This window comes from Trachemys scripta, chromosome 6 (genome assembly GCF_013100865.1).
Source record: "Trachemys scripta elegans isolate TJP31775 chromosome 6, CAS_Tse_1.0, whole genome shotgun sequence".
In the NCBI taxonomy this organism is placed as follows: Eukaryota; Metazoa; Chordata; order Testudines; family Emydidae; genus Trachemys; species Trachemys scripta.
This window is the reverse complement of record NC_048303.1, coordinates 99,876,899-99,894,737: the sequence shown is the minus strand read 5'-3', so window position 1 is coordinate 99,894,737 and position 17,839 is coordinate 99,876,899. Positions and strand designations below refer to the sequence as shown.

Below are 17,839 nucleotides of genomic sequence, written 5' to 3'. Positions count from 1 at the left end.
CTTTTTTGTGATCTCCCTGCAATTTTGTTCCTCTAAAATTAGTGGTAATAGTGTAATTTTCCTGTTTTTATTAGCACTTTCATTTAACTTTGGATACATTTCATTGTGTACAGATTGCTTCATAAACTATGACAATTGGGGGGGAGAGGCTTTTCTACTTGTGAAACTATAGTTATGCATGGAACGAGAAGGACAAATTCCTTACTAATAATTTGGTGGTTGTTTCTAGTACAATAGCTAATGAAAAGCATTGCAGGGAAGTATTTACATTTTTTAATAGCAAAACATATTCAGACGATCCCATGTTGGATATTAGCCGTGTATCTGTGCTTAGGATAAACACTTGGAGACAAGGTCTGGCAAGGCCACTGTGTCCCTTTCACACCGTATAAATATAATTTCAGATGTTTGTCCTATGAATTGTGACTTGGCAGCACCCCCATAAGATGATGAGGATTGCTGAGTATTATAGAAGGAGGATTTCCTCCCCAGAAAACCTGTATTTATATCATTTTTGTACAGATAATGGAGCTTATTTATTTAATTACTTTTGTCTGACTCGTTCTTTATTAACCTTAAAACAGGAGCTACCAGGATAGCAGAGCTTTCAAGGTTCTCCAGCCTCCTCCTCTATCTCCACAGTTGCTCAGGTTTGCAAAGCTAATCATCTCCATGCCAGCACCAATGGATCTCGTAAGTTTCTTGAACAATCAAATGCACACTTAGGGGGAAATCCTGCCTCTGTTTGCACTGGCACACTGAGCCTGAAAAGCAGTGTGGCTAACTCTCCCCATGTGAGCATGGGGTGGGCCATGAGTCAGGAACTAACACAGATTTGCTCACAAACTCCCATTGTGCAAGAAGAGGGTAGTATGTTGCAACCACTAGAATAGCCTCAAACAACAGCGACTTGTACAGCTGAGCCATACCCCAGGTCCAGTTGGGAAGGAGGATTGTCATTCCATGGCAGATACTCTGTCCTCCCCAGCCCTACAAATCCTGAATAAACAATGAGTCCGAATTCAGTACACACAGGTATGGTGCATCTGTTTCTGCCCAGCTGTTGATTTCCACGGGGCTCAGACTGATAAAAGTGATATAGTCGTTAAATCAAAATATTTTTTTAAACGCAAGCAAAGGTATTAATCCTCAGTTAGGAGTATGTCTGTGCCAAGTTTCAAGTTTCTGCTGGAGCTCTTTTCAAACAAGTGAGGTTGCAGCTCTTTTACAAAGGGAATAGTGATTTTGTTCGCTCTCCTGTAATTCAAAACCTGATCTAGTTTTTCCAATAGGTGGCTTTTAATTGTAAGTTTCACAGGAAATTCCACATGGAAAAGTTTTTGGTTTAAAAGAGTGTGGGGGGGGGGCAACTTGTGACCGGGGGGGGGGCGGGTCTAATCTAAAATCAGAATCAATCAGAGATTAATTAAAACCTCACCCTTAACAGTCACTTCTGAATTTATTGGCAGCTGAATACTGCTCAGCAGTGACAAAAGGATTCCACAAAAGCCCCTTTACACAAAGACTGATGTTACCTGGCTCTGTGGACTCTGGTAACAAAGTAGCACAAGGAGCCATATTTAAAACAGGGTTGTCAACAGCAGCTTCCCAAAGTCCAGACTTTGTATATTATTTCATCCACCTGTAATGGGTGATTTAATGAGGGGAGGGACAGGGGTAGCACTATGTAAAATGGCTTCACGCTATTTTGTGGCTAAGATTGTTTGAGAATAAAAGAGCCCCCGGAAGCACAGTTGCTATGGAGATTGAGATAAAGACCATATCCTGTGACCTGAACTTGGCAGTAGCTGGACATTTTCTAGATGTGAAAAGCAACGTTTTAAAACGTTTAAAATGATAGTGCCATCCTATAAAAAGGAAAATAAGGACAACCCGGGGAATTACAGACAAGTCAGTTTAACTTCTGTACCAGGAAAGATAATGGAGAAAATAATTAAGAAATCAATTTGCAAACACCTAGAAGGTAATGAGGTGATTGTGACATTGCACTCTATATGTTTATGGAAATATGTGTATAAGTGTAAATATGATGTAACTGGAATATGCTTTATGCAAAAGGTCTCTTGTATGGTATCATTACAAAGCTTATAATCCACTGAGCGTGTTCATCCTGTTTGTATGAATGTATCATTCTTGTATCTGAAATTAGGAAGATGAAATATAATTCTGAGGCCCTATTGTAGTTATGCAAAGTGTGGGCCATTAATGGTGGTTTGGAATCTTGATGGCCCCCATTAATTAGGACAGCTGGTTGTAGATGACTCTGTTTACTTGTAAGCCGTCCTGTATAAGTGTGCCAGTGAGTGAACAGGTCACATGATACTGGAACTCATCTTTAACCTGGTGCTTTTCCATTTAGAAGGAGGGAGGGAACTCAGATTGAGACAAAGGATTCCCGCCTTGTGCCAAAGCTATAAAAGGGAGTGGAACAGAACAAAGGGGTCCCAGTCATGTGGAATCCCCTGCTTTTCATCTAAGATGCCTGCTGGAACTAACAAGAACTGTACCAGGGTAAAGGATTGGGCCCAGACTAAGGAGGAGTCTAGTCTGTGAAAGAAGCTTATTGGAACATCTTTGAGGGTGAGATTTACCTGTATTCAGTTTCTTAATGTATTAGGCTTAGACTTGCGTATTTTGTTTTATTTTACTTGGTGACTTACTTTGTTCTGTCTGTTATTACTTGGAACCACTTAAATCCTACTTTTTATTCTTAATAAAATCACTTTTGTTTATTATTGAACCCAGAATAAGTGATTAATATGTGGGGGAGCAAACAGCTGTGCATATCTCTCTATCGGTGTTATAGAGGCCAGACAATTTATGAGTTTACCCTGTATAAGCTTTATACTGAGTAAAACGGGGTTTGGATCCGATTGGGAGCAGGGTGTCTGGGTGCTGGAGACAGGAGTACCTGCTGAGTGGTTCTCAGTTAAAGCCTGAAGCTTTGGGGACGTGGTTCAGACCCTGGGTCTGTGTTGCAGCAGGCTGGTGTGTCTGACTCAACAAGATAGGGTTCCGGAGTCCCAAGCTGACACGGAAAACGGGCTCAGAGGTAGTTTCAGCATGTCAGGTGACAGTCCCAAAGGGGTCTTTGTGACCAGACCCATCACAGTGGTGTTGTCGACAGGATCTGTGCACAGCTGAATGCTTTGAGACACTGGTAGTGATTTTAAGTGAGTTTTAAGTGTGGTGGCCAGAGAACAGACAAAGTGGTTACTGGTTTGTTATTTTCTGTTTGTTTATTTTGGGTGAGGGAAATAAGCACAAGAAAGCAGGAAAATGACCACCAGTGAGGCAGCTACAAAATTAGAGTTGACCAGACTGGAAGCAGAAGAGAAGGCAAAGGACCGTGAGTTTCAAATGTGGCAGGCAGAAATGAGGCTCAAAGAAGCAGCTGTGGCCAGAGAAACCATGGAGGCCCAGAAATAGACTCAAATTAAAGCACAGAAAGCAGCTCACGAAAGAGCCATGGAGCTAAAAGACCAAGAACTTGAAGACCAGAAAGCTGCCCAGGTGGAGAAGGAAAGAGAGAGAGGAGGTTAGCTCTGGAGTTAAAAGACAGAAAAATACAGGCCCAGATTGAGACCCAGAAGCATGAACTGGCTGTAACGTAGTGGAAGAGACAAAGCCCTTCAGCAGCTGGCTCCACTTCCCAAAAAATCCATAAATGGGAGTGGTTATGCCTGTAGTATGATGAATCCAGTGATATTGCCAAACATTTCCTCCCCTTGGAGAGACTTTGCACTCTCCATGCAATTCCTGAAGATCAAAAAATGATCTTTGGTTGCAAAATTGACTGGGAGAGCTCTGGACATATTCAGTAAGATGACTATTGCTGATGCTTCAAACTATGGTAAATTTAAGGAACTGGTTTTGAAACAGTTTTTCAGATTACACCTGAAATTTACAGGATTAAATTCAGGAGTTTTAAGAGGGGATCTGGATTGAGTAATATGGCTTATGTAAATGAAATGAAAGATTTGTTAGACAAGTGGGTGAGGGGAAAAGGCATTACAAGCTTCGAAGAATTGTATGATTTGGTTACTCAGGAACAGTTCCTGAATATGCGCAGTGATGATGTAAAGCAGTATTTGTGGGACAAAAAGGTGAATGCAGGGGGGGAAATAGCTGGGTTTGCAGACTCTTACGAGCAGTCACAAGCTGCAGTTAAACATAAACCACTGGCAGAGGGGTACAGGGTTGGTGGAAAGCAGAATCACCATTTTACCCCTAGGGGAAAAAAAGGCTCGTCATTCACCTCCCCATTCCCCTGTTACTTGTCCCAAGTCTCCTGTACAAGCAGTGAGCATATGCATGCTGTTAAGCTTAATGGCAAAGTGCTCCAAGGATGGAGAGACACTGGTGCAGAAATTTCCGTAGTCAAGAGGGGCCTGATCCAGGAGAAGGATTTGTTACCACGGAAAATGGCAGAATTAGAATTGGTGGGAGGTTACAAAGTCCTTGCACCTTTAGCTAAGGTACACATGGAAACTGGTGATTTGCAGGCTGAACTGACTGTTGCAGCAGTGACACATAATTTTCCACCGTTTCTACTGGGAAATGATTTTTTCGATGTGGCGGAATCTGTCCCAGGGTTTGTTAGCAGCAAGAAGGAATCTTGTGCTAAAAGCCCCAGGGGGAGGCTGAAGTCACATGTGCTGCTGGGGGAATAGGAAAATGTCTCTCTAATTCCTCTAGCAGTGGAGAATGCAGCTTTGGGGCAGGGTGGTTGAAACCAGTTCCTACAGCCCCGGGTCTCAAGGCAGATCCCTACGAGAAGGGCTGGATAGAGCCAGCTCCTGTCCTGTGATCATCTCCCTGGGGGAGGGGGATGTTCCACCTTGTAACAGGGAGGCCTTCCCAGCTGCTGACTTCCAGGAGTTGCAGGCCAGCAGGGGACAGGTCCTGCCCTGGGGTGCACAGAGCCATGTATCCCGGAGATGGAAGTTGGGGTCCTGGTGACTGCTGCAGTGGGAACAGACCCCAAGGGCTCTGTAGCTGAAAGCAAGCCCAACTTGAGTGAAAGGGGGAATTTTGCTGGCCAGTGAAAAGTCTGTCATAGCTGGTACCTATGAGCCCACAGATGGATAAGGGTCACCTTCCCTTTTAGGGGACACAGGAGTGTCTGCCTCAGAAGGAAGTCCAGATGGAAGGTATGAGGGGACAGGAGGGACCGCCCACCTTTTGTAGGAAGGCTTTTCCCCAGGAGGAGGGTGAAGGATCTGCATCTAAAATGCCAGACCCCCCACCTATGGAGCAGGTTTTAAGGGAAGACTGGGGGTCAGATCTCCTGGAGGAGCAAGTCCACCCCGCAAACCTTTTGGGAACAGAGAATGGGGTGACCGAGGGGATCTTACCAATCCAAAGCACTCCATTGAAAAATGTTGTTCCTGCTACCTTTGTGAGAGATAACACTGTCTCTTCAAGGCTGGAAGAAGGAAAACTTTGCATTTGGTAAGCTTCACAAGGGGGTGAGGTCCACTATAAAGAGATTCCAGAGGGAGGGGCTGAAGGCAGGCACCCTTTCCTTGCCGAAACCTCAAACACATGCCTGAATTAAGAGCCTTCTCCAAAGGGGCAGAAGAATCTGTAGCTGAGGACCTACCATGGTACACAAAGGGATTGGAAAATGGAATAGACACTGAACAAGTCAAACTGTGTGAACAAAGTCTATCTGTCATAAATTGGCTGTTAATCTTGTGCCTTTTGCTTCTTCATCTATGGGTCAAGAGAAGGGAGTTAATACTAATGGTAAACCTTTTAAAGATGTGTAACATACCTCATTTGTGGAAAAAACTTTTGTACATGTTAGGGATGGTAACAAGACAGTCCCACAAGCATATTGCTTTTCAGCCTATACCTGTAAACAGGCTTAGAGCTTGGCACAGCAGCAGAAGCATAACAGGCCTACACTGCTGTGTGGATGGGGAAACTGAGGCATGCTGCCTCATGGCATTGGTGGCTAAATGCCAAGACACCTACACTTTAGCAGATATTGCTATCTGCATTCTGTTAGCAATACTGCACCCCAACATGTTTTAAGGCACCCAGGGACCAGGAACACAGAACTTTGCTAGGACACCTGTGAATGACATCATAGGGTTTAAGGGTATTGGAAGGGGGTGTGACTAGAGATAAACAGGGATTTTACATGTACTGCCTCCGCCATGGACAGTGTCCAAGACTCCGGCAGTAAGTTCAGGAGGAGGGTGTGATGTTGCACTCCATATGTTTATGGAAATATGTTTATAAGTGTAAATATGATGTAACTGGAATATGCTTTATGCAAAAGGTCTCTTGTAAGGTATCATTACAAAGCATATAATCCACTGAGCATGTTCATCCTGTTTGTATGAATGTATCATTCTTGTATCTGAAATTAGGAAGATGAAATATAATTCTGAGGTCCTGTTGTACTTACGCAAAGTGTGTACTTACGCAAACCATTAATGGTGGTTTGGAATTTTGATGGCCCCCATTAACTAAGACAATTGGTTGTAGATGACTCTGTTTACTTGTAAGTCTTCCTGTATACATATGTGCCAGTGAATGGGTAATGAAGTCTCACAGGACATGTGAACAGGTCACATGATACTGGAATCCATCTTTAACCTGGTGCTTTTCCATTTAGAAGGAGGGAGAGAACCTAGAGAGAAATAAAAGATTCCCGCCTTGTGCCAAAGCTATAAGAGGGAGTGGAACAGAACAAAGGGGTCCCAGTCATGTGGAATCCCCTGTTTTCACCTAAGATGCCTGCTGGAACTAACAAGAACTGTACCAGGGAAAGGATTGGGCCCAGACTAAGAAGGACTCCAGTCTGTGAAAGAAGCTTATTGTATTAAGTTTCTTAATGTATTAGGCTTAGACTTGCATGTTTTGTCTTATTTTGACTTGGTGACTTACTTTGTTCTGTCTGTTATTACTTGGAACCACTTAAATCCTACTTTTTATTCTTAATAAAATCACTTTTGTTTATTATTGAACCCAGAATAAGTGTCAGTGTTATAGAGGGTGGACAATTTGAGTTTACCCTGTATAAGCTTTATACTGAGTAAAACGGATTTATTTGGGATTTGGATCCGATTGGGAGCAGGGTGTCTGGGTGCTGGAGACAGGAGTCTCTGCTGAGTGGTTTTCAGTTCAAGCCTGCAGCTTTGGGGACGTGGTTCAGACTCTGGGTCTATGTTGCAGCAGACTTGCATGTCTGGCTCAACAGGACAGGGTTCTGGAGTCCCAAGCTGACAGGGAAAACGGGCTCAGGGGTAGTTTCAGCACATCAGGTGACAGTCCCAAGAGGGCCTCTGTGACCGAATCCGTCACAGTGATAAGTAACAGTCAGCATGGATTTGTCAAGAACAAATCGTGTCAAACCAACCTGATAGCTTTCTTTGACAGGGTAACAAGCCTTGTGGATGGGGGGAAGTGGTAGATGTGGTATATCTTGACTTTAGTAAGGCTTTTGATATGGTCTCGCATGACCTTCTCATAAACAAACTAAGGAAATACAACCTAGATGGAGCTACTATAAGGTGGGTGCCTAACTGGTTGAAAAATCATTCCCAGAGAGTAGTTATCAGTGGTTCACAGTCATGCTGGAAGCGCATAACGAATGAGGTCCCGCAGGAATCGGTTCTGGGTCTGGTTCTCTTCAATATCTTCATCAATGATTTAGATAATGGCATAGAGAGTACACTTATAAAGTTTGTGGACGATACCAAGCTGGGAGGGGTTGCAAGTGCTTTGGAGGATAGGATTAAAATTCAAAACGATCTGGACAAACTGGAGAAATGATCTGAAGTAAATAGGATGAAATTCAATAAGGATAAATGCATAGTACTCTACTTAGGAAGGAACAATCAGTTGCACACATACAAAATGGGAGATGACTGCCTAGGAAGGAGTACTGCGGAAAGGGATCTGGGAGTCATAGTCGATCACAAGTTTAATATGAATCAACAGTGTAACACTTGTGCAAAAAAACCAAACATCATTCTGGGATGTATTAGCAGGAGTATTGTAAGCAAAACGTGAGAAGTAATTCTTCCGCTCTACTCCACACTGATTAGGCCTCAACTGGAGTATTGTGTTCAGTTCTGGGTACCACATTTCAGGAAAGATGTGGACAAATTGGAGAAAGTCCAGAGAAGAGCAACAAAAATAATTAAAGGTCTAGAAAACATGACCTATGAGGAAAGATTGAAAAAATTGGGTTGTTCAGTCTGGAGAAGAGAAGATTGAGGTGGGACATACCCGTTTTCAAGTACATAAAAGGTTGTTACAAGGAGAAGGGATAAAAATTGTTGTTCTTAACCTCTGAGGATGGGACAAGAAGCAATGGTTTAAATTGCAGCAAGAATGGTTTAGGTTGGACATTAGGAAAAACTTCCTAACTGTCAGAGTGGTTAAGCACTGGAATAAATTGCCTAGGGAGGTTGTGGCATCTCCATCATTGGGGATTTTTAAGAGCAGGTTGGACAAACATCTGTCAGGGATGGTCATAATACTCAGTCCTGCCTTGAGTGCAGGGGACTGGACTAGATGACCTCTTGAGGTTCCTTCCAGTTCTATGATTCTATGAAAAGCTGGAATATTTGCTGAATATAATAATCATGTTACTTTAAAAAGGGACCCTTAATTCCCATGTGAATTATGCTGCTGCTTCTTTTTTTTTTTTTTTTTTTTGCAACAGGCACACAGAGCCTGGTTTCCCCCTCCCTCACTTACACCAGTTTGACACTGGTGTACATTTGTTGGCCCAGATCCTGTGTGGTGGCTGAGGAGTCCCTGGCACACCTCCCTAGACAAAGTGGTGCAAGGGTGGCTTTAAGACTCTCTTGTGCTCCCTTGATTCTCTGCTATCTACACCAAGTAAGACCCCAGTACAACTTGGAACAGCCTGAAGGCTGCTCTAAATTGCACTAGTTTCCAATGGTCCTAATGAACAATTATGGAAGACAGGGGTCACTAAGACCATTGGGTTGCTCTGGGGATGCCCATTGACCCCAACCATGTTCTCTGTCCTAGTCATGGAGAGATGAAATGATGGTACAGTCTCTGCTACTTTAGGTCTTTGGCTGCTGAGGCATCTCATCTGCAGAGCTCCTGGGCCAGTTATGCTGACTTTGAGGCTGCTTAGGATTTGGCCCCTTACTTCTTTTTTTTTTTTTTTTTTTTTTTTTTGCAGCTTAGTGAGAACTTATTTATGAGTTTCAAGACCAAGCCGTTTAAAGAGCGAAGCACAATACAATGTTTTAAAGGAGAGGTACTATTCCACCACACACCCTCCATGTGTCCTCCAAAGTTACCTTCTCCATCATCAAGTGAGTTGAAGAAGGAGGCCACAATACTGCTTTTCCTGTGGTGTATCCACTTGTGCTATTTGACAGGCAAGATAGTTTTGTGTTCCGGGTTGTTGTTTTTTGGCTTCAGGGGAGTTGCTCCAGATTTACACTGGTGTAACTAAGGGCAGGAGCTATCCTGATATCACTAAGGGTTTGTTCCTCACTAGAGACAAAATTCTCTTCTTGCAATTGCACTGTGGAGCATTATGGGACATTCCACATTTGTTCTTTATACATATTTTCCATTGATGCCAATGAGACGTCCATGCAATCAGCTAAATCCTTCCGCCTATACAGGGGTTGCTATTCTGTGAGACTTCCCAGAGAGTCCACTCCCCTTGCACCCTGCAGAGCACTTGCTCTTAACCATTCAGGGCAATTTGGCTGGCCAGGGACAGGAGGAGGATGGCTCATGTGTGCTATTAGCTAAAAGCCCCTACAGAGGGTGAACAAGCTAAATGTCACTTGTTTTGGATGTGGTCCTCCAGCCTGTCTGCTAAGGCTGTACATATAAATGTGTTCTATAAACTCTGCATTTAAGCCTTTACTAACTAACTGTTTTATTTAGTTCTGTGCCGACATAAGTAAAACATGGCAGTTTTATGTGGCTGAGAAGGAAGTGGGCACTGGAAGCCTGTACTCTTGGTGCACATAAATAGGGTTTGTTTAGGCAGAACCCTTAGCAGGATGTGATTGAGTGCATGGTCAGCATTTAGATACACATACGTGGTTAAGATCACACCAGCATGGGAAACCATTTCCCCTAGCACCCTCCTCAGTACTATAAAACCGTCTGCTGCCTCTAGATCTCATGTGGGGTTTGGGCTGACCTCATTTACAAATCCCCAGGGCCAATGGTGAATCACAAAAATAAAACCTGAACCAGAAAGATCAGACCAGACAAGCCATGAAGAGCTTAATCACCAAGCAAGGAGCCAGGACATTTTCCTTGCCTTCTTTAAGGAAACGTTTAATGGTTGGGCTGAGGAGTAATTTGGTTTGGGCTGTGTTTTTTCCTTTTCCATGCACTGTTTTTTTAAGCATACATTATTGGTTTAAGTAGCCTCTGAGGTTGGTGGATGCTTGTTAAAACACTTCACTTACTGAAACATTTATGGAGTCAGTTTTCAACTAACAGGCCATCCTAGTGGTTTCAATACCAAAAAAAGAAAATCTCAGTGTCAACCCGTTATATACAAATCACAGCAAATTAAATACAGCTGTGCTCAAGGGGGGTATTTTATTTACTACTTTTAGTGGGGCAGAGTGGGTGAGTAGGAGATGAGGGCATGGACCAGATGAAACGAGGCCCAGCATTTCTCTGTTTGCCTGCCTGTCTTGATGTAACATGATAACTTCTGAATGCCAAATCTGATGGATTGCAAATGTTTAGGCAATGTTCTATGCATCAATAGGCAGACCCCTGTTGACTTTAGTGAAAACTGGAAGAGCTATCATTATTTTAAAAGTTGCTCTTAACTCTCCGTAAAGTCCCTAACACCTATCCGGTGGCTGTTTAGTCAGCAGGAGGAGCCAGAGGGAAAGGAGAGTAAAGGAGGCTTCATTCCTTCCTCCCTCCTAACTCTCAACATCTCCAGTGCCTGCTTCATGCAGTGGGAAAGATGCCAGCTGTCGGCCTGTCCCTTCCAGTCCAAGAGAAGAAAGCTATTTGGTGGGGAGGGGAAGAGATACACAGTATCCCTGACATGGGGAGAATGCTAAAAAAATCCAGGAATGGGGGAACCCTGTCATGCAGGAGGGACAGAATGGGAGGGCACACAGTGTCCCAAGTATGGGAAAGAAGCTGAGCTTCTGTAGAACACGAGGGCAAAGAAAAAGAACCAAGTCACTGTTCTGGAGTCAGTGGGTCTAACTTAAGTCCTAATGCTAGTTATATTCATGTTATGCATGTGACAAACCTAGACACATCACTAAAGCTCATTTAAAAAGTCAACACGGACACTGTGCAGTTTACAACTTGTCCATGAAATTCCTTGTGCTCTAAGCAGAAACCTCTGTTCAGAAGTAGTAGCAGTCCTGTTGTTGGGGGGGGGGGGGTGGTATGTGTTTAGTTTGTAGCTCTTCAGGGCAGGAAAGTTGGTTTGTTTGTTTTTTGTCATTTTACCTGTTACACTGCACCATGGACACTTAAGGTGTTATGTGGACCACACAAAAAAAAAAAAAAAAAAGCCAAAGGACATTCTAGTGGGATTTTGCAAATTATTTATTCATGTGAATAAATTAGGCTCCTTGTATTATTCTGGTTTAGTTTTAAAACATTAAAGCATTTTATTAAGGTACAAGTCAGCAAAAATACATAGCTAGCTCCCATGCTGTGAAATCCCTGGAAAAAAATCAGTTCCATTGATTTGGCACATGCTTTTGTGGAGTGGAAGTTGGTGTAGTGTTTGCAGAATCTGGACTTTTGTTATTAATGTTTGAAAACCAGCAGTTACTCACACGCTGTAACATTTATACTTAAATCCATATTGATACTGATAAATTCCATATGGCAAAATACAGTAAAAAAGATAGGTTTACATCCTAGACACACGCTGCTCCATTTTCATGGTCAGGTTAAAGTGAGAGTGTTAAATTAACAGGCAAAGAGCTTTACTGTATAAGAAGACAAATTCTTTCCCCAGCACTTAACCTGAGTAGCACCTTTCATAGAACCTGTGTTCCAGAGAGTTTTCAAAATATCTGTAATAAATAGCAGCAAACAGCGAGAAAGAGATTAGCAAGTAAAATCTTTTCAGTTGAGATTTGACCTGAGATGGTTTATTGATGCGCCATAAAGTCTGTTACAGGTGGCACGAACTGTAAAAGGAGAGAGTTCTTGCACCAGCAGAGGTGAGAGAACATTTACTAGATTTTAACACTGAGAGGGACCATTCTGATCCTCTAGTCTGACCTCCCTGTATAACACAGACCCTGTAATCTCATGCAGTTCCTCCTACATCAAGCCCAGAACTTCTGTCTTAACTAGAGCATGTCTTTTAGAAAGGCATCCAGTCTGGATTTGAAGACTTCAAGTGTTGCAATGGTTAATTAAGCTCAATGTAAAAAAAAAAAAAAACTTTATTTCTTGTCTGAATTTGTCTAGCTTCAGTTTCCAATCACTGATATAGAACTTGCATTCCCAAGGGCTTCAGAGGGCTTCACGCATATAACTAAAATGCATATTATACATAGGATCACTTCAATCTATTTAAATGGAGCCACCTCTATGGTTGAAACAGAGCTTCTCTGCAACACTGCACAGCAACAATGCTTAGCACTTGAGATTAGAAATTAACAATACTTTAGATCATGATTGCTCAGCCTGTGGGTAGCCATCCACAATTGTGTCAATGGCCTGGGGGTGGGAGAGGGAGAGGGAGTTACTGCGCCTGTGGGGAATGGGCAGTTGCGGGGGGAGGGGAGGCAGAGAAGGTGTTGCAACTTAGTGCATGGGTCAGAGTGCTGCTCAGGTTTCTCCCAGCCACCCCTTTGTCTTGATGCTGGGGGGGCGGGGGGAAGGGGAGCTGTCCAGACCAAATTTGAGTGAGTGCTGCTGTAACCCTACTCCAGGTTGCAATGCCATGCTCATAAATGTGGTCCAACCAGCCTCCACATCAGGGGCCTGGGTCAAACCTGAACGGCACTCCAACTCTAGAGAGCAGAGAGCTGAGCCCAGCCAGACACACGGGACAGGAGATGCACTACAGTACGCACAGTACACTTATTTAGTACTTACTACATTAATGTGTACATTATACAGCGTGGGTAAGAAATATTTAATAAGCCAGATTTTTGTTTGCACTATAGCTATTTTCTGGGTCATGATGGGCCATCAAGGTTTACAAATGGGTCGAGAGCCTGAAATGGTTGAGAACCACTGCTTAATTTACAACGGGGGGATTTTAGGAAATTGGCCTGGATAACAGAACTAATGTATCTATCTTGCAGAAAAGCACCATGGGAACTTAAATAAGCACCAGTGGTCAGGACCTTGGTTTTCCATCACAGCCAGAAGATGCCACCTCCAGTTGCACCGTGACCCACCTAGCAACATGCATGGGCACTGCTTTAGCACTGACTCAGAGGGAAATTTGCTACTTCAGAGGTTCTCAACCTTTTTCTTTCTCTGGCCCCCCACAACATGCTATAAAAATTCCAGGGCTCAGTGAGGGGGGGACCCTTGGGCATAGGTGTAGTTTGACTCTATTTTGGGAGGGCAGGGGCCGGCAGGGCTCCTGTCAGCTCTGCAAGGCGGGGTCCAGGGAGGGAGCACCACCTCCACCCCCTGACTCACCTCAGCAGGCCACCCACCCACCCAGCCTGTCTGGGTTGGGGGGAGGGGTGACCAAAAATTATAACTCAAAGGTGCAGGGCTCAGCTCAAAAAGTTTGAAAACCACTCAGGGTGCAGGCAGCAGGTAGGTAGGGGCTGTATGCCGGCAGGGGGGTAACTGAGGGTGCAGGGAGGGGCTGTGTCGCAGGAGGGTTCCCGGTTCCCTAAGGGCTCTGCCAGCCACAAAGCAGGGTCCCCCGCCCAGGCGACCCTTACCGGCTGCATGAGCAAAGGGGGCTGGGAGCTGAGGAGCAGCTTCAACCCCCTGCAGCAGCAGGAAGCGAGGAAATGCTGTGGCTGCCTGCTCCATGGCACCAGCCGTCCCACACTGCCTGGCTCTGGCTTCCCCCCTCCGACCTGGCCAGGGGGCGGGGACAGAAGGAGGTGGGGGGAGTGGAGCTGCCCTGGGACTGCCCTGCTCTTGCACTGTAATTTTGGGAGGGGCAACACCCTCATGTCCCCCTCAACTGTGCCCATTGGCTCAGGGCATCTGCCCTGTGGGGAGCACCAGGGCTCTGGAATTCAGCCCTTCTGCTTGTAGCTTCAGCCCTGTGGGGGGGCACCAAGGATTGGAGCTTCAGACCCATGGGAGGCGCTGGTGCTCGGGCTCTGGGTTTTAGCCACGGGGCCTTGCGGGCCCCCCCTGTTGAGAACCGCTGTGTTACCTAACAGTATTGACTTCCTAGTACTTGTACAACTTCCTGCAGCAAGAGACCTCCAGGTATACCTATCCAAGTACTGACCCTTCCTACTTTGTGAGATTTGAAGATTTCCCATTTAGTGTTCTAGTTCTGGGCAGTAATGTAACTTGATATCTTGATTTTACTAAGGCATTTGCCCTAGTTCCACATGACATTCTCATAAGTAAACTAGGGAAATGTGGTCTACATGAAATCACTATAACAGGAGTCGGCAACCTCTGGCACGCGGCTCGCCAGGGTAAGCACCCTGGTGGGCTGGGCCAGTTTGTTTACCTGCCACGTCAGCAGGTAAGCCGCGGCCAGCATATCCCATGCTGCTTCCAGCAGCCCCATTGGCCTGTGGGAGCCGCAATCGGCCAAACCAGCCGACGCGGCAGGTAAACAAACTGGCCCAGCCCACCAGGGTGCTTTCCCTGGTGAGCGCATGCCAGAAGTTGCCGACCCCTGCACTATAAGGTGGATGTACAAGTAGTTGAAGGCTGTACTCACAAATTAGTCATCAATGGTACACTGTCAAAGTGGGAGGACATATCTAGTGGAGTCCTGCCAGAGTCAGTCCTGGATCTGGTACTATTCAATATTTTCATTAATGACCTGGATAATCAAATGGAGTGTATGCTTATAACATTTGTGAATGACACCACCCTGTGAGAGGTTGCAAGCACTTTGGAAGACCGAATTTGAATTCTACACAACTGCAATGAATTGGTCTGAATCAACAAGATGAAAATTCATAAAGATAAGTGCAAAACACTTAAGAAGGAAAAATCAAATGTACAACTACAAAATTGGGAACTACTGGCTAGGCAGTAGTATAGCTGAAAAGGATCTGGGGGTTATGGTGGATCACAAATGAACATGAGTCAACAATGTGATGCAGTTGCAAAAAGGCTAATATTCTGGGGTATATTAACAGGAGTATCATATGGGAGGTAATTGTCCACTCCACTCAGCACTAGTGAAGTCTCAGCTGGAGTACTGTGGCATCTAATTCTGGGCCCCACACTTTAGGAAAGATGTAGATCACTTGGGGAGATTTCAGAGGAGAACAATAAAAAGCTGACCTATAAGGAAAGAGGGGTTTTTTTTGTTTGTTTGTTTTTAAAGCTGGGCATGTTTAATGTTGAAAAAAGAAGACTGAGCAGGGACCTAATAATTCTTCGAATGTGTTAAGGGCTGTTATAAAGAGGTTGGTGACCACTTATTCCCTGTGTCCATTGAATGTAGGACAAGAAGCAATGGGCTTAATGTGCAGCAAGGGAGATTTAGGTTAGATATTAAGAAAAACTTCCTAACTATAAGAATAGTTGAGTGCTGGAATAGGCTTCAAAGGTGGAGGTTGTGTTTATTTGGTCGTGCCTCAGCACAGGGGGCTAGATGTTGCAAGGTCCCCTCCACCCCTACAATTCTGTGATTATTAAGGGAGACAACCCTGAAAAATCTAATTTTAAACATTTTTTTCTTGTCTTTTATGGACTCAAATATGGCTGGACCTTGGGCTTGTGCTATTTACCTGCACTCAAAACTAACCTCTGTTTTTATTGTAACTTAAGGGATCTGTCTACCTATGATCTAGGCTGCTGTACCACACTCATCATGGAGGAAACTTAGTGCCTGATACGTTTGTGAACAAGAAATCTGTCACCACGCCATAGACATTGCTTAACTAAAGATAGAGTTTGGGAGATAGGAAAAACACTGACAATCCAGTGATTAAAATGTTCTTGCCCCAAACATTAGGATTCTTATTATTCAGGTGTTCCACCAGGAGCTAGGTCCTGGGAGCTATTTTAAGATCTTTAAAGGAATAAAATCAATAATCAATGATCAATTTAAAAGAGGGTTACAAAACAAAACAAAAAAAACCAAAAAAAACAAAAATCAGGCTGTCATTGGTAGTTCCTTTGGGCCAGGTAGGTATAGTCCATTCCCAGAAAAGCTGCTTCTTCGCTCTTTACTCTTTGAACTCATTGGGCGTTCAGCCTCTGAAACAGGGCGGTAGAACTTGTGACCGACAGCATCGATTTCTTGAAGCACATAGCCTGGGGGTTCCTTGTAGGAGGCAAGGCATTTGACAATTTCCTTCGGTGTGTAGCTGGTGGCGTAGGTGGTTTCTGCATCGAGTGGCATGTTAGGCCGTGCAGCTGACCAACCCGGCTTAAAGCTCTTAGTTAAAGTGGGGGGGTGAGGCACGTAATGGGCCCGAAAGGTGGTCAGGTTCTCCATTGGTTCTGCTGGCAAAGTAAGTTCTGAGACAGGTATGATGGGTTTTGCTTTCTTACCATGCCATGGCTTGTAATCATCCTTCATGGTGGAGCAGCTGTCAAAGGGTGCAGTGGTTTTCTGAACATGGCCCAAGGGCCGACATGCCTTGGCTGGCTGTCCCTTAGGGTATGTGTAATGAGTCTGAGTAGTTGTCTGAAGGTCCATTTTCTCTACGGGGGGCACATACACATCAGGTTTTCTGGTGAACATGGGGTGCTGTGGCCAAGCTTGGTATTTTTCCCGAAACTCTGTGGAAGAGGAAAATGGGAGATCGTGGGTTGGCATTGACTGGTACGGTTTCACTATCTTGGCAGGCGGGCCAGCCAGACCCTTGTATGATTGTTTGTGGGTGGTGAGGCCATCAAATGGGGTTTCACTGGGTTTATACTTCTCATACTCATGGACAAAGCGTTTCTCCAAGGGATGTGGTACATAATTCAATTTATAATTTGTCAGGTCCTCCAAAGGTGCCTTGGTCATGTGGGCTGGATTCAGAGGTTTGCAGCTGTGAGTGGCGACTGGTCCCTTATATACATAATCATCCTGGACAGTGGTTCTGTAGTCAAATTTTGCTTCTGATGGATGGTATTTATTGTCTGGTTTAATCATCTCTCGTTTTGATTCATTCCATGGCACATAATCACCTGAAATGTAAGAATCTGATTTAAGTGTCCATCAATGCACAAGTTCTGTAGTTAGTTTAAAAATATAACAGCCCATGCTTTGGTTATTAGTATTTGTTGTTTGTGTTAGTCGTGTCAATCAGGTAGGCACTGTACAAACACATTGTGAGCGACCATCCCTGCCCCTGAGTAGTTTACAATCTAAATAGACCACACAGAGAATGGTAGGAAGAAAGTAGGATTAGTTCATCTCAGTAAGATGGGGATGATGATAAGACACTGGGAGTTAAGTGACTTGCCCAAAGTCACACACTGAGTCTGGGAGAAATCTGGGAATTGAACCAAAGCCTCCTAAGTCTCAATCTAGAGCCTCAGCTACAAGCCAGTCCTTCCTCACTGTGTCTTCCTCTTTGAGGACAACTGATTTTTTCAATTGGTTAGACAGTTTTTCCCGGCCCAGAACTGAGTTCAGGGTTTCTTCTTGATGACATCTAGAGTAGTGCATTGAGAGGCATTTCCTGCTTTCTTTGCACTGTTCTATATGTTAGCAGTG

The 17,839-nt window shown here is 44.3% G+C and overlaps 1 protein-coding gene across 1 annotated transcript in view; it reads right to left on the bottom strand.

Moving 5' to 3' along the window:
- Positions 1-16,279: 16,279 nt before the first annotated feature.
- SAXO1 (stabilizer of axonemal microtubules 1) overlaps positions 16,280-17,839 on the bottom strand; it is a 68,625-nt gene continuing 67,065 nt past the window's right edge. Inside the window, exon 4 of the mRNA XM_034774880.1 lies at positions 16,280-17,307. Within this exon, the coding sequence (XP_034630771.1) occupies positions 16,280-17,307 (1,028 nt within the window). The remainder of the gene's footprint in view (positions 17,308-17,839) is intronic.